The 22,909-nt window shown below is 39.6% G+C and overlaps 2 protein-coding genes across 2 annotated transcripts in view; one reads left to right on the top strand and one right to left on the bottom strand.

Annotated features, from left to right (window-relative positions):
• aars2 (alanyl-tRNA synthetase 2, mitochondrial (putative)) overlaps window positions 1-5,472 on the top strand; it is a 15,133-nt gene extending 9,661 nt beyond the window's left edge. The window contains exons 17-22 of the mRNA XM_038288196.1: window positions 84-192; window positions 3,264-3,389; window positions 3,461-3,571; window positions 3,655-3,738; window positions 4,999-5,112; window positions 5,193-5,472. Of these exons, the coding sequence (XP_038144124.1) occupies window positions 84-192; window positions 3,264-3,389; window positions 3,461-3,571; window positions 3,655-3,738; window positions 4,999-5,112; window positions 5,193-5,360 (712 nt within the window). The 3' untranslated portion in view covers window positions 5,361-5,472. The remainder of the gene's footprint in view (window positions 1-83; window positions 193-3,263; window positions 3,390-3,460; window positions 3,572-3,654; window positions 3,739-4,998; window positions 5,113-5,192) is intronic.
• On the bottom strand, window positions 4,884-22,909 carry LOC119785494 (calpain-2 catalytic subunit-like). Its single transcript, XM_038288198.1, has 21 exons — window positions 22,581-22,909; window positions 20,664-20,733; window positions 17,161-17,282; window positions 16,893-17,026; window positions 16,455-16,623; window positions 15,888-15,971; window positions 15,722-15,807; window positions 14,300-14,374; window positions 14,067-14,227; window positions 13,784-13,953; window positions 13,579-13,590; window positions 13,258-13,469; window positions 13,135-13,171; window positions 12,896-12,961; window positions 12,752-12,809; window positions 9,952-10,016; window positions 9,398-9,466; window positions 9,241-9,319; window positions 8,889-9,005; window positions 8,745-8,803; window positions 4,884-5,616 (listed from the first exon to the last, which is right to left on the bottom strand). The coding sequence occupies exons 1-21, from the start codon at window positions 22,815-22,817 to the stop codon at window positions 5,593-5,595; spliced, it is 2,106 nt and encodes a 701-aa protein (XP_038144126.1). The 5' UTR covers window positions 22,818-22,909; the 3' UTR covers window positions 4,884-5,592.

The following is a 22,909-nucleotide window of genomic DNA, read 5'->3' as shown; positions in this document are numbered from 1 at the left end:
TCTAAAGTCTTTAATTTCGGGGTTTATTTATTGAGTCTTAATCTAGAGTTGTAATCTCTGATCCCAGGTCTCTCTCTGTTTAGACACCTGCTGCAGACCAGCACCATCCAGGATCTTGTGATCGTCTCAGAGAAGCAGCTGGTGAAAGGAATCAGCCGCATCGTGGCTGTGACGGGTCAGGATGCTGTCCAGGTGAGATCACCCTCTGACTTCATACATCATTAGTGGGAATCAGTAAGTGGAGGCGCGTCTCTGTTCTGGTTATGTTAGATCTCACTGCTGCTTTTAAACACATCAGACACACTTTACTGTTAGAAAGGGCTAGATATTCTGTTGAAATAATCATTTATGTGTGGATCTGCAACAAGTTAGATAATTTCATTGTTTTCAGCCAGTTACAAGAACATATACCACATGGAGGTTATTTTGTTATATGGAAGAGGTGGACGTCTGTGCAGCCAATAGAAAGAGGCGGAGACTGACCACTTGGCCGACCCATACCATATTTGGACGCGATGTCCTCTACCAGCTGTAGTTTTTGTTTATTTATTTATGAGTTAGTTTCTGTTGTTTGAATTTTTAAAATAGAAAATGTTTTATGATATATTAAATACACAATCGATCTACATTAAAAACCGCAATAAAATAATGAATAAATTAGAAAAAGAGTGGTGTGGAAACAAAGCTTTTTACAATCAAAGACAAAATCTTGAAGAAGTAAGGAATGTTATGTATTACCTCTGTAATTTAGCCCTTAATGTAAACAAAATTTCGTTTTGTATACACTCTGTGTATACAAAATGACAATAAAGTTTGTCCAAGTTTTTTCATTGTTAAATCATTTATCATTCATCTTCCTCACATTGCTTCCAGAGTTGACCATACGCCCTGTCCGCACTTAGCCTCGTGAGAACATCCTGATCTCGCGAGCTTTCAAGATTTCACTCGCAGATCAGTCTGGAGACTCTCCGTTGAAGTTAACGCGAATCGAGTCTCTGTATAGATTTGCTTCGCCTTAATGTACAGGGTGACCAATCAGGTGTTAGATAACCGCCCCCTAACTTTGATGGGTGAGTTTGACAGATTCTTTTAATGGTTTCGATGCACTGCGACACAGGACCATGAAATAATTAAATGCACACTGAAATAATTATATATATTTTTTTTTATAAAATGAAGATGTATTTTATTAAACTAATGACACATTTATATATTTAATTCCTTATTTATTTAATGAATTACACATTTAATTAATTGTTTATCGCTGCATTTATTTATTTAATTGTGGCACTTTATATTAGTGACGTGGTTTTAATTAATAAATGACACATTTATTTATTTAATTACACATTCAATTAACTATTGACACATTTAATTATTTATTTAATGCTGTATTTATTTATTTAATTTTGGCACTTTTAATCCTCCATAAAATATGGCCCCCGAACATCCTGACTGATGGGCTGGTTGGTTCATGTCCTATTTAGGAGAAACTTATAACTTTGTTTCACTTTGTTCCTATAAATCAAAAAAGGCCCTTTGTACCAGAATAAAATAATCCATAAATAGATGAAAAATACCAAACGGCAGAAAATTCTTCAGCCGTTTGGTCTCTAAAGAAGATAAGATCTCAGTTTCCACTCCAGAAGTCATTATGTCTGCTGCAGGAAAAAAACAAGCATCTAGTTTATCTGATGAACATTGTCAGCATCTGAGCCTCTTCAGTCTGTCATCCAACCACTTACTCTACTCCATCGTTTACTCTCTATTGTGCACACTCTATATGTAAACAATCTACTTAAAGATCTTATCTCTCTTCACCTTTTCTGTTTTGATTCCTTTGGGTTTTTCACCAGTCATTTCCTAGTCCTGTAAAATGGTTATGTTGGCATTAGTTAGCAATAAAAGGTCTCTGACTGGTATATTCTCCAGACCTACAGCATTGACATCATTTTTCTACACGTCTGTCTCTAAAAGACTTTAGGTTTGCATTTACTTCCTCCAAATATAGGATTAAATATAGTCAAATAATATTTAGTGCCAGGACTTTCTCCACAATGATCAGCATCATTTGCAATAAAGAAAATAAAGAAAATTTCATCTGGAAATCCTAATCTCCAACATTTAGTTTCCTCGTATTTTCCTCTGTCGGGTTAACAAGAATTTAAACATTATTTTCCTAAGCAAAGTCCTCCTAAACCTCCATCAGTATCCCTGCACCTTCTTCTGTCCCAGTTCAAGTTCACATACATAATAAAAAACCATATGAGGAGTTTAATTTAAAAGTGATTATCTCTGTTTTGGAAAGCGAAGCTTGGATCTGTAGCAGGATGGCCTAGCAGTGAGGCTAGTGGTTACCTATAGGATGCTTCATGGTTCATCAAACTTATACCTCCAAGCTGCGCCTGTAAACACAGACAGTCAGGTATTAGCCAATAGGTACAAGCTTTTGATCACCATATTGTTCCTCAGCCTGCATTGGACATTGGTGGCCTCCTTTCCAGATGGATTTGCTCTGCATTTCCATCTGGAAACCTTCCGTAGAAGTAATTTTGGGAAGGGGCGAAAATACTGGTTAGCTGATTGGCCTATGTTGGTGATAGACGGGCCAAATAAACCAATCAGATCAACAAAGCATATGACGTACTAACAGCCAGGCTAATCTTGGCGAAACCGATCGGGAGAAGAGCAAAAACATATTTTTTCTCTGAGAAAAGCCTCCAGAGCAGTGTTTTGCTCTTCTTTCAGTGAAGAAATACTCTGTAATTCCGATAAAACTTGCTCGACGGCCACGCTAACGCTAGTCTCATCGGCTGAAGCCGCCATTTAGACTGAACTGTCGCGCTTCTCGTTGTGTCACACTTCAACCCGCCTCAAAGCCAACGCTGATTGGACGTTCGTTTGGTGAACGGCTCCAAATTTTCTTCATCGGAGAGTCTCCAGACTGATTAGCGAGTGAAATCTTGAAAGCTTGCGAGATCAGGATGGTCTCACGAGGCTAGGGCACTCCAGGAACCCTCATATAAAACCAATCAGAGGTTTTTTGTTAATATCCTCCCAACCAGATTAAATGTAGCAGCAAACACCTCAGTCCAACTGATATGAAGCAGAGGTATGTATTGATATGAAGTCTGCTTGCAGTTTGTAGGCCTGTATATCCAGTGGTCTGTATAGCAGCTGATCTGTTTGGACTGAACCGCTGCTGTACGTGGATTCTAGCCGAATCTGTACGACATAGAAATGAAATTCTGATGTTTCTCCAGGCGAGGGACATGGGACGAGTTTTATCTCAGGAAGTGGACTCCCTATCAGCAAGACTCTCCGACTCCGCCCCCTCCAGCCTAGGCTCCGCCCATCACTTCTCCAAGGAGGCTAGCACCCTGTCTGATGTAGGTCTCGGCCAATAATGCATTGCTGCTAAAGATGTTATGTTTGCTAAATCCTGTGCTGTGTCTGGCAGTCTGTAGACAACACCCCCATTCCACAGTGGCAGCGCAGAGAGATGCAGGCCCGACTGCGAGCCATGCTCAGAGCCATCAACACGCTCATCAGGAAACTGGAGACCCAACAGGTGAGAACGCACCAGCTGGTGTCATCAGCCATACCTGAAGACACGGGCTGCTCTCTCACTCTGTTCCATCATGCTTCGCTCAGGCTGCAAAGAACGCAGCGGTCCTGTTTCAGAAGAATGGCAAGAAGGAGCTGCTGGTAGACTGTGTGGAGACGGACTCGCTGTCGGTGGGTAGAACCGGGCCTAAACTGATAAATTAAACTGATTAATTACAGGCTATTATTAATGAAAATGGTAGATGGGCTGTACTTAGGACATTTATTTACATCGGGAGACTGGACCACACCACATTCAGTCATTTGTGTACACACTGATGGCGGCAGTCGCCCTGGGGCTCCTCTCAGAAGCAAGGCTTTCTGGGGCCTTCCGATCACCATTAGCAAAGTGTCTAGCCCACTGACATAAAAGCTGGAGCTGGGGTTTAAACCAGCAACCTCTTGGTTGGAGGACAAGCTCCTGCATCCTGCTACCACTAGAAACTATTACCAGTCGGCATTTGAGAAGGTCCTGATTATCAAATGTTATAGTCCAGACGGGCCTATAGGGGTCAGATCTCTTAGCCAGCCAGGTCAGATCTGTGACCCATAAGGGGCGACTTGGTATGGAGGGAATTTTATTCACTTGTTTTTGCAAAGAACACATTTTGTAAATGGAAATTTGCAACAAAAAAAAGCTATTTAGAAATTAAAAGTAAATTAAAATGGAAACATTTTTTCACAGTAGCTTTACTGTTTTCTATTTTTCAAAATTAATTTTTAGAGAATACATTTCTTTGTGTTTCGAGATTCAGTTTTATGCATTGTATTCTTTTCAAATCACACTTATCACTTCCGGGTGGGAGCTTTCCTCTGGAGTGAGGAGCAAAGACACTTTTCTATTGTCTGCTGGTCGTTAGCAAACCATTTTTGTCAATTTGCTCGTCAAGAACGAGCTTTTTGTAAGAGCTTAAGGTGAAGACAATAACATGTAAAAAAGGAACTTTTACAGGAAAAATATAGAATTAGAAAAGCCCTCTGAGAGTGCAGAGCTCTGCCAAGCAGCAAATGTTGCCCCATATTGTGACTTACGCCTATAGATAAAACTTGCTCATGATCTGTATCATTACCAACTTTTAATGAATTGCTTCTTGGCATGAGGCACACCTAACAATGTCCTTAAAATATGTAAAACTATATTTACAAAAAATGAAAAAAATAAGATGAAAATACATTTTGCAAAAATGAAAACTATTTGAGAAAACAGCTTAATTACTCAAAACCTTTAATTAAAAAAATGTTTCAAAGTAAAATATTTGGATTCCTTTTTTTTTTCCATTTCAGTTTCCATTTATAAGGTCTAGTTGAACAAATTTCCCTCCATACAATCTGGATTTGCCGTCTCCAGATTTTTCTGTCCACACCGACTGACTAGTTCTGGTTCTGTTCCAGGTTCTAATGAAGACCGTCAACCAGCTGAGTGCCGCCACTCCTCTCAGTCATGTGATGCTGCTTTCTCACCAGAAGGATTCTGGGAAAATTCTCTGTGCCTGTCAAGTTCCTAAGGTAACACTGCTGGTATCACTGGGGGGTGGAGTTCTTCTTGGAAAGGGAGGATTCTGATTGGCTGTCCGTTTCCTCTGCAGGAGTCTTCCACCCTACCTGCCTCTGATTGGGCGGTGGCAGTTTGCCGCCAACTTGGAGGAAGTGCCGGAGGCTCAGCTCTTGTCGCCAAGGGAACAGGAAGCTTTGGTGACATCAAAGAGGCACTGCGGTGGGCTGAAGACTTCGCCCGCCAGAAGACAAAACAGTGATGTCACAGAGGCTCCGCCCACAGCTTGGACAAGAAGCTGATCACAAACTTATGAACTGTTGAGAAAATTTCTTTGTTATAGAAGAAATAAAAGCTGAACTTGGAATTACTGATCATTTTATTGATTATTTATTCACTATTGGTTACATGAGCGTTTACAAAAAAAACTGAAGAAAACATCCATCTGGGTCTGCGTCATCCATCCTGGATCAGAACCAGAACCCGGCTGTTCTTCAGAGCATGGACATGTTGAGCCACTGTAGGAAACAAACATCAGTTATCAATCAATAAACCCATCTGCAGAAACAATTAAGCATTTTTAAAGGTGTGTTCATCTGATGTAAAGGCGAGTTCAGGAGTCATGGAACAGTTGGCGATCTGAAGGATGCCTTTCAAGCTCATCTGGTGTTTAGAGCAAAGCTGCATGAAGAGTATAGGTGCAGTGGACGCACTGAGTGGGTTAAGGGAAAGTTTGCAAAAAATTCCGCAGAGCATTTTGGTAATTCAAACCAATCAGATGACTTGATGTGGTTGTAATGTAGGCTGAAGGAACGCAATGGATGCAAAGATTTTTATTTTAGAAATCGACAAGGTTGGAGCAGCTGGAGGAACTGGGAGCGGTACTGGTGCATCAGGGAAACCAACAGCTTTGTTCAGCTTTCCACTTGAAATAAAGCTCAGTGTTTTGCTCGATAAACTCCAGGTCAGCTGAGCTGAACACACAAGAGGAACCAACAAGCTATTCAGCACCAGTTTACTGTGGCATCTTCATGTATGGTAAGCTTTTTTAGATATAATAATCAAACTGGATATTCATTACCGATTTCAGCGAAAGCATCTTTCCTAGTTAACAGGGAATTACTTTTATCTGTAACTTCAGTTTTTACTGTTACATAGATATTCAACTTATGGCTAAATGTTAAAACAGCTTGCCATACTAGCCAGAATTGGGAGAAAAAGTTATTTGAGTGAACTGAATCACTAGAATGAAAAACTTTAGCTGTTAGTTTTGAGTAACAGACACTTGTGTGCAGAAGTTTCCTCCCTACCGGCTCAGGTCGATGTTAACTAAACTAAAGTACCGGATCAATTAATAATAGTGAACTGATTCTGTTTGTTCAAACAACTTTTGGGCTCATTTAACAAAATCAGTTCATGACCGACCCAACGCTAATACCTGCAGATCCTTTGCAACAGGGAGCTAAAATGCTTGTATTGCATATTATATGTTCTTTCTTATGTATTTGCCTGCCTAGGGACTACAGATGAAAACTAGCTTTGTAGCTAAAATCCGGCATATTTACATTTGTTTTTATACTGATGTTCATTAATGTGCATTCAAATAAATAAAATAAATAAATGTCAAGCAGGGAAACTATGCAGAAAATTCACCACGTTCCCATTGGCCCTGAACGCATCTTTAGAATGCAGGTAGTTCTGTTGCGATGGAGGGCTTTACCCAGACCCGGCTACAGGAACTAATTAAAGTGGGGACATTCCATGTTTTCAGGAGGGCACACTTCCTCACCTAATATTTAAAATGGCTTAAAAATGGCTTTCCCGGCCTCTCCTACTATCAATAACATTCAAAAAAAGAAGAAAAAAAACACTTAAAAACAACTTGCTGCATTCATTCTAGTCACTCAAAAGTTAAAAAAATCAGCCTAAACACATACATTGATAAAAATGACCACAATGACTGCAGCATCACCTGGGCAATGCACTGTTTGTCTCTCTTCCATCAGGAAATCTATTAAGGATTATTGCATTAGAAGCAAGTGGGTAGTAACTAGTTACATTTACTTGGGTAACTTTTTGAGAAAAACAAAAAAAAAGTACTTTTATGAGAAGTTTTACAGCATTGTACCTTTTACTCCAGTAAAAATATGATAAAATATAATTTTCTGCGCGAGTAAAACTTTTGGCTGCTCGATCCATTGGAAGTAACTTCCCTTGATTAAAACAGGCTTGTATGAAAGAAATATGCACAATTTTGTAAATTTTATAAATTAAGAAAAAAAAATACTTTGAAGAGTATTCATCTCACTTAATTTCTTTCTTTTTGTAATTACTGTACACTATGTTTATTTTTATTTTATTCTTTGAAAAAAAAATTGTATAATTTAATATTTTGTTAAATTGTACATCTTTACATAATGTAAAGTATTAAATCAGTTGTTATGGTCTGTATAGCAAATAGACCAGTTACTCAATACTTCAGCAGCGTTTTTACTAAATACCTGTTCGCCTGAGTAATTTCTTTAGAGGCCATTTTTTACTCTTACCCGAGTAAACATATGATGAAATAGTGCTACTCTGACTTAAGTGCATTTTTTGAATACTCCACCCAGCTCTATCAGAAACAAATAGAAAAGTTTATTTCCCAAAGTTCCGTCAGAGACAGAAGTATAAATACAAACCATGAACTTTTTTTGTTATTGTAAGTTGCTGTAACTGTGATATTATCACGTTTCTTCCATTTGGCTGAATTATTCTATTAGTGCCTCAGTAATGCAGCTAACTCTTCAAGCATGAATGCTTACTCTGTTGACTTCTTAGCTTCCAACAGAAATTAACTGTGCTACTTCCTCCTCACTTCTTATTTCCATTAGCTTTTGTGATAACAGTCTGCAATTTCGTGTCACACCAGCTATGGTGACCACTGCTGCCTCAAAGACCCGCGCCCTCTATGTGTAGTTGGTTTCCACGCTGGCTTCGTTTTTTGTTTAGATTGGTTGAATGGTGTGATTGACAGATCAAAGATAGGAATGATGAAAAGTTGGTCACTCTACAGTGAGAAAAACTAAATCCTGATCAAATAAACACTTTCCAGTCCAGGGTGGGCACAGGCATCACTCTGAGAGGCCACGGCCCCAACCAGCTTTACCCCTCCTCACCCCTTTAAACAGAAAAATTAAATAACCGCTTGGAAGTCATTCCACCATTGGTATGGATTATTTATTAATCTTTTAAATGAAACTGACTCCATAAGGTAACACAAAGCTGCCTCTCCTCCATCCGTTGCTGCAAGCTGCTTCTTATCCGAGTAAAGAAAGCCGCTGTACGTTTCCCTATATAAAGAATGAATTTATTCTTTATGTAGGGAAATGCAAAGCAGCTTTCTCTGCCCAGTTTTTACAAAAGTCATGCTTTGAATCCTAAAGCAGCGCCAACACCAGTCTAATTAAGGTAAGAGTTTCTGCTGATCGGCTTAACCCACAAGCTAATAGCAGCTGTTGGACACCCAGTTTTCTGTATCCAGAGCAGAACCACGAAAAGGCCGAAATTGAGTAAAGCCCTAAAAGCTATTTTACAACCGGATCGGTTTTGTCCCACTCAGAAAACCTCCGGATTTTATATTTATATATTCAAAGCTGAAGCTTACCTCCATTAAGTTCAGCTCCGCGCGTCCAGATTCGTCTTTTTCCAGTGTGTTGAACATGTCTGTGCACAGAGGAGGACAAAATGAGGGGAAAGACTCACTATAAAAAAAAAAAAAAAAAACATTCTCAGCTAGTCCAGAACTCACCAAACATGGTTTCTAGACGAACCAGACAGCCCACAAAGTTGTCGAAGTCAATGGTGAGATCCTGCTCGCCGTAACGGGCCACCAAGACCTGATGGAGAGGACTGTTCAGGCTGAACCCTGTAACAGAGACCAGCAGGATCAGAACCTGGACCGGCACAGCAGGCATCTAGAACATCATCTGGATCTGCTTGGCCACAATGAGCAGCTTTCCAGAGACTTTACCCTAACATTATTTGAAAAAGTGTTCTCATTTTCTGATCAGAATCAAACTCAACAGCTTGTTAAAAAATAAATAAACTGGGATAAACTGTACGACATAAAAGCAAACATGTCAGAAACAAAGAAGATTTACCAGCTTCTTCCACCGCCGTCCGCATCTCCACAGAGCTCATGGACCCGGAGTTATCCACGTCCCGCTCCCTGTAAATTTTCTACAACAACCAAACGGGTGACAGTTTAGTCTGAAAGGACCCAGCTCAGATGTGTCCGAGAAACTGCGACAAACTCACCAGGTAGTTCTCGATTTTGGTCCACAGGATTTTAAACTCCACCAGACCTAGTTTCCCACTGCCATCTTTCTGTGGTCCAGGTTTAGGATCTGCTTAGAAAAGTATTGAACCCAGCGACCTAACCCTGCACCTAACCATTAGCAAAATACCTTGAGAGGACCAGTAAAATGTCTTCACTTTACAACAGCTGGTCCTCATTGTGATGGTGAAATTGGAAAAATGGTCCTCCCTCTTATACAAGTGCATCACAAACACACACGCATCTGTTTCCTGTTTAACATGGAGGAAATTCATTCATCTCACAATAAAGGTTCTGTAATAAACTTTGATAGAGTACTTTCCAAATAAGAGTCAGATATATGACAGTGTTTTCAGAATAAGGGACAACTTAATAACGGTGTGTGATTTTAGAAGAGCCCCATTATATTAAAAACAATGTTAATAAGAGCCTTAATTAAATATTGTTAATATTAAAAGCCCCCATTAGTAGCAGGTTGATTTCAGAATAAGAGCCCTGTTACTGACTCCTCCATCTATAAGACCTATAAGGATACGTCCAACATGTTGACCATGTTGCGACAGGTCTGCACGCTGAATCCACTGGTTACAATGTCGGACCCTGTGGAAAAAGGAGACGGACCGTCAGGGGTGGAAAGAAACTGGTTATATTAACTCACATTACTGTAATTAACTACATCTGTTTCTACTTTGAACTTTATATATTTTTAAAAGGTTTTAATTTGAGAAGGATTTAATTATTTTACATTTATTACATCAGTTAAGTAGTGAAAAAAAAAAAAAAAACTGGAAACAATGCAGTATTCAACAGGCTGGGTTGTTAATTAGATCCCATCAAACAGCCAGTAGGGGTGTTAGCAAAAACCTTTGTCCTCGTTAAACTGGTTCTTCTAGTGGTTATGCAAAGTAATTGTAGTTTACAATCTGCTGTTCAATGTGAAAACCACAACTATAAACTATACATTTTGAAACAGCTGCTGTTTAAAGGTAAAGTATGTTAAGTAACGTTCAAGACTATGATCATGTAACCCTAACCCCCAACCGTTTTTTTTTTATGTTTTTTATGTTCTAAACTCACAAGCATAGTAACAATCCTCTGTAGCAACATTTCATGCATCCAACAGTTAGATAAAATGCTATTAAAGCAGAAAGTAACTAACAACTATGAGTTGCTAACAACAAATACCAAAATTTTTTAATCTAGCATAACTACTAGTTAGTTTCCAGTCCAAATCAACTCCAAAGGGATGCTGCAAAATTCTCCACCTGGAGTAAGAGGTGATAACCGTTACACATCAGGCCCATCTACATCAGATTTTCTACTCCAATGCAGTTTTGGATGGGAGGCAGTGGAGATATTGTCATTTTCCCTGGTATTTAGGCAGCCATGGTTTTCTGCATGCACTGGAGGATCTGCTGCCAAGAAAATAATCCACCCCTCATTGTGCCATGGGCAGAGAAAAGCTGTCTGCTTGTTCCAACTAAAGAAAAGTTCCCTCAGTCACTTAATCAATTAGTCAAATGTTTATTAGTTTGTTTTCTTCAACAGCTAATACACTGTGGAAGAGCTTTTGCTTAACCCTAACAGGAAAAAAAAAAAGATATAGTTCCTTTAACAACAGATGAAAATCAGCTTCATCTGATTCACAGAAAACCGAAGATTTTATTTTAAACTATAAGATATAAGGGACATATTGGACTAATGATGCGATCAGAACTACCAGGATCTGAAGAGGAACAAAAAAAAACACAGTAAGGCTTCATAGATATGGGGAAGAACGCAGGGGATGTGGTACGACATAGAAGGATACTGAGATGGTGTAATCCATACTATAAAAATTATTTGTGTATGTGCGACCAGAAATGACTCCAAGTTTCAAATAATTGAATTACAATAATGGAAGTACTTATTTCTCTCATTAATCATAAAACTACATTTAAGACTAGGCCAAAACTTTCCTTTTTGATAAACCTTATAATTACAATGGTTCAGGATAGGCTGAGCCATCGCTGTAGTTATGCTACTATAGGCTTAAACTGCTAGAGGACATAGGGACCACTTTTCATCATTTTGCTTCTTTATATCCCTATTCTCCCATTCTGCTGTTTTTGGTACAGTAGATCAACCCCTAACTTGATATTCTCTTGGCCGTGACTCTACCCTGGAGCAAAATATCAACCGCTCTGCTGCCATCAACACCTTTGATTACAGATGATGGTGTTAGGCCTGTTTTATAGTGTTAAGGGCTCAGATTTTACAGAGACTAAATAGATGTGCTCTCTTTGTATCCTTTTAACAGGAAAACCTTTCCTAGACAGTCACATATGCAGCTAGTTTACCGTTACATTCTATGACATAGTAAGGTTATCCTGGATGTTTCTTTGTGTTAAAGCTGATTTTTCTCTTTACTGTCGCTGCATGCATACTTGACGCGAGGGTTCACTGTAGAATTAATACAATGCAAGCTAATATCTCCCCTCTCTAAATTCACATCTAGGAGAAGAGAATCCTGCCAAGTTAATGACTGGATGAAATCAGCTGGTTTCCTAGGATAGAAAGATAGAACCTCTTAATTGGTCTGTATAACCTTATTGAAGTGTAATAAACTACATTTTGTAAAACATAATTATCTATATAATAAATAGGCAACACTTGAAAATACTTATCACTTATAAATGGTAAAAAGACATTTTATTGAAGCAGATTGCTTATGGTTGATAAACATTTATAAACTACATCTAAACCATTTATAAAAACTGATAATATAGCCTTGCCATGTTCGTTTGTCCATAACCCTAACATCAGCGGGCTTATTGCCTAACCCTAATCTGACTTTAATTTATATTGCTCTGCATTATTAGTTTAGCCCTAATGCTAACATTAGTTGTCTTAAGACCTGAACCTAATCTTAATATTTCTTTTTTTTTTTTTCACTTTACACCATTGGGCTTACCTTAAATCTGTAAAATATGTATTTACCTTTTGTAAATGGTTTAGATACAGTTTATAAATGAATCAAACATCAATAAACCATCTGTTAATCATTAATAAGTGGACTCTTTGTCATTTATAAATCATGGGTATTGCAAATTGTAACCAACACCTATAGGATTAGATACAATAATCATCTTATTTTAAGGTCAAACTTACTAATTCCGTCAGTAGATCATCTTATTAAGCCTACTCATATTAAAAGAAAATACTTATTCAATTCAATTTTGACTTAGATAAATTTTTACAGTGGTGGGCCAGGCTGAACCCTCATTAATAACTGCAGGTTATGAACAAGATGGTGGAGGACCAAAGCGCAGGCATGGATTGGATGGGTTTCTTACGTTTGGTCACCACCTTGTTGAGGATCTTCTGCAGCTCCCAGACGGAGATCTCACTGTCCTGCAGGGAGAGTCCATCAGTTTGATCAGTTCTACGTCAGACTGCAGGAATTCTAATCAGCCAATCAGCAGATCTCATCGCCTCACCCCTCCTGCTAGCTGTTTAAACAGTTGTCTGAACCGGTCGTCCACGTCGTCCTCGCTGATCTCGATCTGAATCAGAGAAGAAATTTGATCAGCCTTCATGTTCAGCGAGACAAAGAAAGCCCAAAGGTATTCTGTCCAGTCTAAACATGTTTTCACAGATGGCATCAGTTCTGCTGTTTTTCCGTCCTGAAATCAATTCTCCAGGGAGAAGATGGAAGCAGATAAAGAACAAGTCTCACCTTCTCCACTCGGGACTCGACAGGATCCTCCAGCACTCTACAGTAACAAACAGAACCACATTAAAAGTGTTTCCTTTACCAGTCAGCAGGTGGGGCACACCACATTCAGACAGTGGAACGTACTGGAAGTCCGCCTGCTTCTCAGAGAACACTCGGACACAGAAGTCCCCATTCTCGTTTGGTTGAAAGGTGGACGGGACAATGAGGTACTCTCCTGGTGGCAAAACGAAGCGGCTGCAGACTTCCCGCAGGTTGATGAAGGTTTCAGATCGTGCGGCGGAGGCGTGGCGCAGAAAGAAGTTTTTGTCCAGGTGGACGTTCCTCCGACCGGAAAACTGACAGGGACAGCAGGTCAGATTAAGATAACATAAAAAAAAAATAAAAAATAAAAACTCATGGTGGAGAACAAGGGCTTCCTGCTGAAGGTCAGCATCCAGCTCGTACCTCATCAGGGACCTGCAAAAGTAGAAAATGGGTTGAAACCAAAAAACTGTGGAATGTGGTTAAAGATCTACCTGAAACATCTGATTTTAATCCATTTTATTAATAATTCAGTCCTTCAAACTTGTCTGAACCAATGCTGATCCAGTTCAGTAACAAACCAGAACCTTAGGGTTTTTATCCTTGCTCTGGATACCAGTGTATTCACCTCGTAGATGGCGAAGCCAATGGTGTGCATGTCTTCCCCAACTTTCCTCAGCTGTCGGCGGTTCTTCTGGATTAGACCCACCACAAAGCTGCAGCCCTCCTCGCCATCATCCGGATCATCGTCCTCTTCCTCCAGCCGGATCACAAACTGAGGGTTCATCCAGAAAGAGTCTGTGGGTCACAGACAATAAGCTGGCATCAGATGTGAAAATTTTGGAGCTCAGCACCCTCAAGCTGGTTACAACTGTCAGAGTGCAGGGGGCGTTGCAGGCGTAGCCAATTACCGGGGTAGTTCCTGCAGCCGCCGGCTGTGGACCCTCTCCTCCAGCTACCTTCAAACTTGGACAAAGCCCACTTTGAAACATCATCATCATTCAGAGCGTCCGGCGTCAGGTTGCAGATCTCCACGCGGGAATAGTGACGCAGGAAGTCGGAGAACGACATCCTGTAAGACAGCGCTGAGGGTTGGACTGGGGAACATTAGTCCAGGTGGGACAGGAAAGACGGCAGGTCTTACCAGAACTCTCCGTCCTCTGAGCGATGGCTCAGACGTTCTCGGTCCTCATCGCTGATGTAACGCCACTGCATTGAGCTGTGGACAGAAGGTCGTCATGGTTACACAGGTATCACACACAGAGTCAGGGAAACCGGTTTTAAGGAAATTTCGCATATGATTTCAGGGTCCTGAGCGCCATGTGAAAACTTCCCTCCCACCACCTAGGTTTGCTAATTGTATGGAGGGTTAAACAGGACAAAGTAAAATAAATAAACAAAGCATTAAATAATAAATAGGTGTAAATGTATTATAAAATACATGTACGAATAAATTGTTCAATGTACTATAATTTCATTCACTATTGAATACATATATCATCAAATGTACTGTGAAATAAACATACATTACACATTTAAATGTACCAATTTCTTTAATAAATAAGGATATGTATAATTAAATTATGAAATGCAAAACTAAAATTAAAATAAATACACAGTTTACATTATTACAGTTAATATTAAGGGTAATTTTTTTTATTGAATCCATCCACATAAACATTTAATTATTTCACTGTGTATTATTTTAATGGCACCTGCACAGAAAACTCATGAAATTATTTAAACTTCACCCAAATCAGTGGGCGGGACCTGGGCCACTTTGATAGAATCCCTGACATCTGATTGGCTGCTTCTCAATGAGCAACATAAGACAACTTCTTCCCGTTTTTATTTTATTTTTTTAACTCTATAGACAACATTTTCGTGAGAAAAATTGTAAATAACTTTACAAAGGTTGTTTCAACTGCTTTACAGCACACCGAGTGAGAAAATCCAGCTTCTGCATCATTGGTTTGGTCTCTGAAAAGTTCATGAGAGAAAGTGAGCCAGAGTTATTCGTTATATTTCAGCCCAAACAAGAGATATAAAAGCTGAAGTTGTTCACCAAATGTGCTGGAAAAATACGGAACAACCTTTTTGAAATTTTGTCCAACATTTTAATGATATTGTCTTCAGAGTAAAAAAATAAAATAACACAGGAAGAAGTTGCCTAATCCTGCTCAATGAGAAAAACCAATCAGATTTTCTATGGAGAGAGCTATAGTCGTTAAATCACTGAGTTTAATAAGTAGTTGCCAAACGCCATGAAATATGCAAGGAATTAAATGACAAAATGTATATGTGAATGAATTTATCTTTTATAAATGTCATAATTCAAAATGTATATTTAATTATTTACCGGCACATTTAATTATTTTACATTTCATAATTTAATTGGACATTTTACAATTTAATGATTCAATTAACTGTACGTTTAATTATCTATTGACGCATTTATTAATTTATTTCACTACACATTTACGTGTATATTCTATATGTATTTATTTCATCTTGTCCCCGTTAACCCTCCATAAATCAGGCGCTAATAAGTTTGGGGTTTATTTACTTATCGCTCCAGGCGCCGGTCCACTCCACCTGACCCCAGGGGTTTCGGATACGGATCAGCTTCTCCATGTCTCCCTGGTATTCCACCTACAACCAATCATCAATCAGAGTTACTCTAACAGGCAGAACCAATCAGAGTTTGGTTGTTGATGTGGGCGTGTCCTCACCTGAGCTGCACCTGTCACAGAGTAGGCGTGGCCTTTAACCAGCTTCTGGGAGGTGATGGCCTCAGAGTCGGCTGAGCTGGTGATCTGAAACAGAACCAGGGTTAGATGGTCAGTGGGCCCATTATCTGGTTCTGGTTCAGTGTTGTGTAATATGTCTCTGGGTTCTGGGCAGAAAAGCTAAAAGAAGAACCCAAGTACTGAAGAACTGGTTATAAAACCTGATAAAAATCAAAGAATAAAAATTACTAATAGAACCAGATTCAGGCAGAATAACCTTTCTGGATCCAACCTATTCAGAACATCAAGCTTTTTAAACCAGAACTTCCAGGATTTAAGGTTTCTGTTTGAACCTCCTACTTAACAAAAGAGATACCCAAACATAAAGCTTCAGTTTCATCTTTGGTTGAAACCGGTTTGAACTTCATCCAGTGACAGAACCAGAGCAACCAGGAAGTGATTAAAAATATTACGCGAGTATAAAGCATCATGAAGTGAAGCATCAACCAGCTTTGAGCCAGGTCCATCTCGGGTTCTATGATTTGGGTTATTGTGTTGTAGGTCACTAACATCAATAGAGCAGCCCATCAGTGATCCACGCTTCAGAGCTTTCTGGATGATGTGGAACAGGTGCGGATCGGGTTGGTTCAGCTCGTGGACCTCAGCGATTCCTCCGGTGAAATCCTCAAAGCCCTCAGTGGTGCTTCCTCCAGACAGAGCCTCATAGCACCCGTTCAACCTGCAACCATAGAACGTATGACATCAGCTCGGTCCTGTGGCGGTTGATAGAAGAACCTCTGACTTATTGAACTGGACCGGATCATCAAAATCCACAGAATAAGAGCATCCACCTGACCATAAACTACTGAACTCAACAGGGTCTCCTACAGAACAAAACCTTGTGGAACACAGCAGTCAGAGAGCGACATGCTGGTTCTGGTTCTGTTCTGACTTCTAAATCATCATCATGAAGAATGTTCCGAGAAGATCAACCTGGGGGGCTCTTACTTAGCGTAGGCTTTCTCCAGCAGGGCGCTCCAGAACTCTCTTCCCTCTGCAGAGTGAACGAACAGCAGCTCTCCATCTCTGCATGGAAGCTGGTCATCAATAACCACATCCACCCACTCTCCGTACTGCCAGAACTACAGATGGACAGACAGACCAAGGACAGATGAAAGGACAGACAGACGGACCAACAGAAGAATATACAGAGAAGGGACCGATTAACAGGAGTAAAGCCAGCCTCCAACTCTAGTCCCATCCCACCTTTCCCTACCTGGAAGTGGAAGATTCCAGCGTACTCTCCGTCGCTGAAGCTCTGTCCATGAGGGACGACTCGGGCCAGAACCTCCTCGTTTAGGGTCAGTGAGGCGATGGCAGCAAGCAGCCAGCAGTCGCCTGGAAGACGGGCAGAAATGTGTAAAAATAAACGGATGGTTTAGGGTGACTGAGTGGGACGGTTTCCTTCTGTTGGTTCAGTGACGCCGAGAGGAGCCAAGAGTTGGAGTTGGCATAGTGACCTCCTGACGTTCCTAGCCGATGCTTGGAGCAATAAAGTTGTCCACAATCCTTTGAGTGACAGACCATCTCGGCTTAACCCACCTCTACCAAAAATACATCATTTCTCCACCTGTTCTCAGTGTAACACATGCTAATGTGCTCACCTTCATATGTTTTGGGTTTTACATTTATGTAGCTTTGGGGGGTTTTTTGTAGTTTTTTTTCCAAAGGGCTGTAGTCCTAAGTTGGCCAGCATCATTCTGTTGCATCATGAAGCAAGTAACACTAAGGCTGTATGGATTCACCACAGCAGTATGGCACTCCTTTCTGGCCTTGATAGTCCTCTTACTGTTGACCGCACAAAAGGTGATGAAAAGAAGCCAGGATCTACAATTTGTGGTATTTAAATCCAGCCAAAGACTAATAGCTGGGAGCCTTAGGTTCCCAACACTCTACTCTTTACTTGTTTATTGTTAAACTGAAATTATCTGTATAATTTACATCGAAAATATATATATTTTTATCTTATATCAGGAGCACAGACCACAATCTATGAGAGACCAATCACTGCAAACCAGGATTTTGCCAACTTTGTTTAGCATCGCAAATGAGCAGCTAGCATGGCTATTATTGGTCAAACCACCATCTTTGTGTTCATTCTTTTTTTTTTTCTAAAATAACATGCATTAAAAGTTTAAGAGTGAAACAGAGCAGCTTTGCTGGACTCCGTTTAGTCTTACTGGTATCTTCTGAAAATTTCTCTGTATCAGTTTAGTAACTGAATTAACAGGCATTAGTTGACACACTGGAAAAAATTGAAATATAGATAAGCCATTTTTTCTTAAAATAAGTGCATTTGTTCTTGGATTGAGGAGGTAAAAGAGAAATTTTGCCAATGGAACAAGACAATTTACACTTAAAATAAAAAAACTCAATTTCATTGTCTTATTTCAAGTGCATATTATCTAACTATCTTATTTTAAGAATAAAATACTTATTCCATTGGCAAACTACCTCATTTACCTACTCAAATTAAGGGCAAATACACCTAATTTAAGAAAGTTTTACTTATTTCCGGATCGTTTTTCCAGAAAGTATTTTGTTTCATTTCTGTGCTTTCTTTAAGCAATTTAAACACCTCACCAATATTGACTGCAAGTCTAGTTCATCTGCTGATGTTTCTTTTTATTGTATTGCTTACTTTATACTTGATCACTTTTTATAGCTACTACTTGATAGCTGCTGAGGAGCTCCTATAATCTTTTCAATCTAACATGCTGGAACAGACACACGTCGAAAATATGCACACTAAAGTGGAGTCCACCATAGCTGATTAAGACGTTTTTCCTTTTTTATTAATTTTCCAAAGGTATGATTTCAATCACACCGTCAACACAAATTGTCATGTTACTGATCATCTCATCTTTATACACGGGGAGGCTGCTCTGAGCTCTGAATGGCTGTTCTGTTTTTCTCCGTTACTATAGAAACCAGAATGAGTCATCTGCCACCTACCTGCTCAACTGTTCATATGGGCGACACAGACACACCTGTCTGAGAGGAAACTTACAGCTCAGGAGTCACACAAGGTGATCCAGTCAGCTGATTCTAGTCTGAACTCAGAACCACCTCAGTCTAGTCAGACCTTGTGAATTGGACCCTCTCAGTTCTGTTGGACCTCCTCAGATCAGATTGCCTCAGTTAAGCTAGTGGAGAAGCAGTTGGATCTGAAACCTGAAGGAAAGAGCAGCTGCTCTGATGTGCTGCTTTCACAGACTCCATCCGCTCCAACAGTCTAACTTGGTTCTGCTCCATATTAGTGGTGGTGACCCACTCCACACCATATTACAAAAATGACCTGCAGAAGTTCTGAATGTTGGTATTGGTATTGAAAGCATAGAAAATGTTTCAAAAAAGGAAATTAAAAGAAAATGCATTTAAAAAATAGAACATTGAAAAAATGTCTTTATAAAAAAAAATTGCTTTATGTGTATTCAAAAGTTCAACCAGTATTTTAGTTTGTTATTCTATTTTTCTCTGATTTTTCTCTGATTTTAATTTCTAAAGTCTAATTTTTTTTATCTAGTATATTTAAGATGTCATTTTTATTAAATTAATTTCTCAGATTACATTTTTAGGGAGGAAACAGAGTTTTAGAAAATGCATTATTTCCAAATCTTGTATTACAGATTTCACTCGTTGCTACACTTGTTACTAATATCCCTGCAGGGAACCAACCGAAGTTAAAAAAATAAAAATAAAATGAAACTAAAAGGTATAGAAAAACAGAATTTGAAAAACATTGTAAAAATATCTGAAAAAACATTTTCAAGATAAAAAAAAAAAAAAAATCTTTTGCCTTCATGGGATAAATGACTCTCAAAATCAAGCTACTCTGTGTGGTGTCTGATAAAACGGATCAATCTCTCTTCGGTTAGTTCTGTTTATTAGATGTAGAACATGTAGATCTGATCTTGTTTTGAGGTTCTGATTTTAGTTTTCATTCTAATAAAGCTAACATATAATACTGCTGAGGAGCTCATTTTCTTTTATTAGAGCTCACCTAGCTGTTAAACCTATTCAAAACTCAGCTGCATGTTCTGATTGTTCTGCTCAGCAATGGGTAAAGCTAATGTGCCCTTTAGCATTGGACTGAGGACATAATGCACACATTTGTCCACAAATGGAGCCATATAACACTAACGCTTTTAAACGCCTCTGAATCTCCGTGGCAACAGATTCTGATTATCATGTAAAAACAGATTTCTCTAACATCCAGGCAAGGAAAAACCCAGATCCACACTTAGTCCAAGACACAAACCTAGATCAAAGTTCAGACCAAAACCCAGATTCAGTCCCAGAATAGACCAAAACTAGGATCCAAGTCCAGACCCATATCCACACAAAGATCCATATCTGGACCTAAATCAAAACTAAGATCCAAACTAAGATGCGGGTCAAGATCTAGACCCGAACTCAAATCAGGATCCAGATCCATACCTAAATCCAGACTGGGAATAAAAATAGATATAACTAAATAAAAAAACATGATCCAGGTCCAGATTCAAAACCAAACCCAGATCCAAACCACAGCTAAGGTCCAGATTATAATCCAGATTCAAAACCAAACCCAGATCCAGATGACTTTAACCACCTTTGACTAAAAAACCTGCAGTACTTCCTGGATTGCGTCCAGGAATCAACGCTTTCTGTGCTGTCAGGGCGTTCCCTCCCCTGGAACCAGTTTTTCCAGTCTTATTCCTAAAGAACAGTTCTCACCAAGAGCTCCCTGACAGATATCGGTTCTGCTGGCTCCAGACACGATGAACTCTGGCCCCGATGTCAGCTCCTGCAAACACAAACACCATGAGGATGATGAGGATGGTTTCTGCTTCAGAGGGAGGAAGACCTTCTGCTCAGAACCAGAAGGAGACAGTGAGGAATTCCTACCAGTTTAACTGTGGCCGCCAGGAACCAGATTGTTCATCAATTAAGCAGAAATTTTGTAGCGAGGCTGAGAGGAAGATGAACCAACCCACCAGACCCGGTTCAGCCCAATGATGGCCTTAAAGTTCAATAACAGAAACGTCCAGAAACAGATCCATTACCAGGAAAAGGACCAGAGTAACATTAATCTGAAGCCCAAACAGGAGGAAAAAAAAGACTGCTTTAATTCTTTAAAGAGCAGAAAGGTCTGTTGCAGGACAGGTTCTATTTGCTCTCCTTCAGATCCCAGATACAGAAAAGAAAACAATTTCTGAGTTTTCAGGTAGGTTGGTAGCATCCTCCTCACATAATAATAGAGTTAGTTCTCATGTAGGTCATGTTCTTCTAATCAGAACCATTCAACCTTACTGTCAGTGTATCAGTGGGTTAAACTGGGTTTTAACAAGGTCAAAGGTCATGGATGTTCTGTGGGATCTCCATCATCTGTACAGCCATTTCCCACCTGAACCAATCCATCTAACTCATTCCCCTAGGTTCTATAGTTCCAGATTCACCCTGTTCCATCTGGAATATCAGCTGATTTTTGATCAACTCTACGAAATTTTAGGGAAACCGGATCAAACCCAAACCACATCAGTAGTCTGATCCAGACAGATCTGAGTTGGTCCAATAAGATCGGTTCTGTCTGGTCCGTTTATGTGCCTTTAGTTTAAAGTAATAGAGATGATCTTAAAGACTAAACAAGCAGATCCGAAGGGTTGGTTCGGTTCTAGAAAAATCACTATGCTGTAAAATTTGCTCCAAAATTAATAAAAGCAGAAAACAAAAGCAAAAAAAAAATAAAATGCATTTTTGAACAGAATGGAATTTTGAAAAACTTCTTAATTAAAAAAGAAAAAAGTTTAGACTAATTTAAATGACAAAGTTTGTCTAAATCTAATTCAAATGTGGGTGCAAAAGCTCAACATAATATTTTACAAAGGGTTTACGTCCATTTTAAATAAATCCTTTTTCAGATTTATTTTTTAAAAAGTCCAATTTTTTCTTTTTTTTCCCCCTGTTTTTTTTTTTTTTTTTTTTTTTTGGGGGGGGGGGGTGACTAAGTTTCACAAATTTTAAAAAATTCTTTAAACCCAGTCTCACAAAAAAAGTAAAAAGATAGCCTAATTATGAAATAAAAAAAAATCCCTAAAATGCAAGCAAATCTACAAAGAATATTTGAAAAGAGAAAATTAAATTAACATCCGAGTTTATTTTGACTGAGAAGTTTTGTCAAAGTTCCTTTCCTGAACAGTGTTCTTTACTTTCTAATATATTGGAACAATTTTCCCTCGATAGATCTGGACCCAGTGTGGAAATGTTGGCTCAGTAACCCCACTCAGGTCACAGGTTGGTTTAAAGGAGTCTGACTAGAAGCGTCACTGCAGATCACAAGACCTGATCTCAGATCTGTCAGCCTCTCTCCATCCAACTGGAACCAGGAACTCTAGAAGGCCTTGTTAGAATCGGATCTCCTTCATCACAGTTCCGTCTATGAGGTTCAGTTAACACACCTGATTCTGACCTGACTGCATGCTTAATGTGCCATTAAACACTTTAATGTCACATTTCTGATCTACAGTCAGCCAATCAAATCAAAGGTTAAATTGATTATCAGCCAATAGGAGCAGAGCTGACATCACAACCTACACCTGAAAGTCTCCTCGGATCAAAAGGTGTGAAAACAAACAGAACTTAATGTGAGCTCACCGTGGGCCGCTTCCAGGACACCCCCCGGACCTTGTAAGAGTTCGGGCCCAGTTCATTGAAGCCCAGAGAGGAGACCAGAGCCGGGAAGGTGTCATCTTGGAACAGCTGGCCAGTCTCTAAGCAGTGCTGCTTCAGAACCTCGTAATCCTGGTTCAGGTACTTGACAGCATGGCTGTTGGTTCCGATTCCCTGGGCCTGGTTCCGCTGGTGCTGCAGGGTGGCCGCGATGCCCGACATGGTGCAGCTGCTTTAGGAGAGGCAGCTCAGGTTACAGGTGAGTTAAAGCAGGAGGGCGGGGCTCTGCATCAGAGCTGCTGCCAGGTGAGACC

This window comes from Cyprinodon tularosa, unplaced genomic scaffold (assembly GCF_016077235.1).
Source record: "Cyprinodon tularosa strain WSP-4 unplaced genomic scaffold, ASM1607723v1 ctg25, whole genome shotgun sequence".
Lineage (NCBI taxonomy): Eukaryota > Metazoa > Chordata > Actinopteri > Cyprinodontiformes > Cyprinodontidae > Cyprinodon > Cyprinodon tularosa.
The sequence above is the reverse complement of the archived record's forward strand: the minus strand, read 5'-3'. Positions and strand labels throughout refer to the sequence as shown.

Excerpts from the sequence above, each read along its gene's own strand:
- LOC119785494 (XM_038288198.1), bottom strand. The coding sequence starts at position 22,817 with ATGTCGGGCATCGCGGCCACCCTGCAGCACCAGCGGAACCAGGCCCAG. Across the intron at positions 16,624-16,892 it reads CTGGAGAAAGCCTACGCTAA|GTTGAACGGGTGCTATGAGG; the intron begins GTAAGAGCCCCC and ends CTATGGTTGCAG. Across the intron at positions 9,320-9,397 it reads CCAAAATCGAGAACTACCTG|AAAATTTACAGGGAGCGGGA; the intron begins GTGAGTTTGTCG and ends TGGTTGTTGTAG.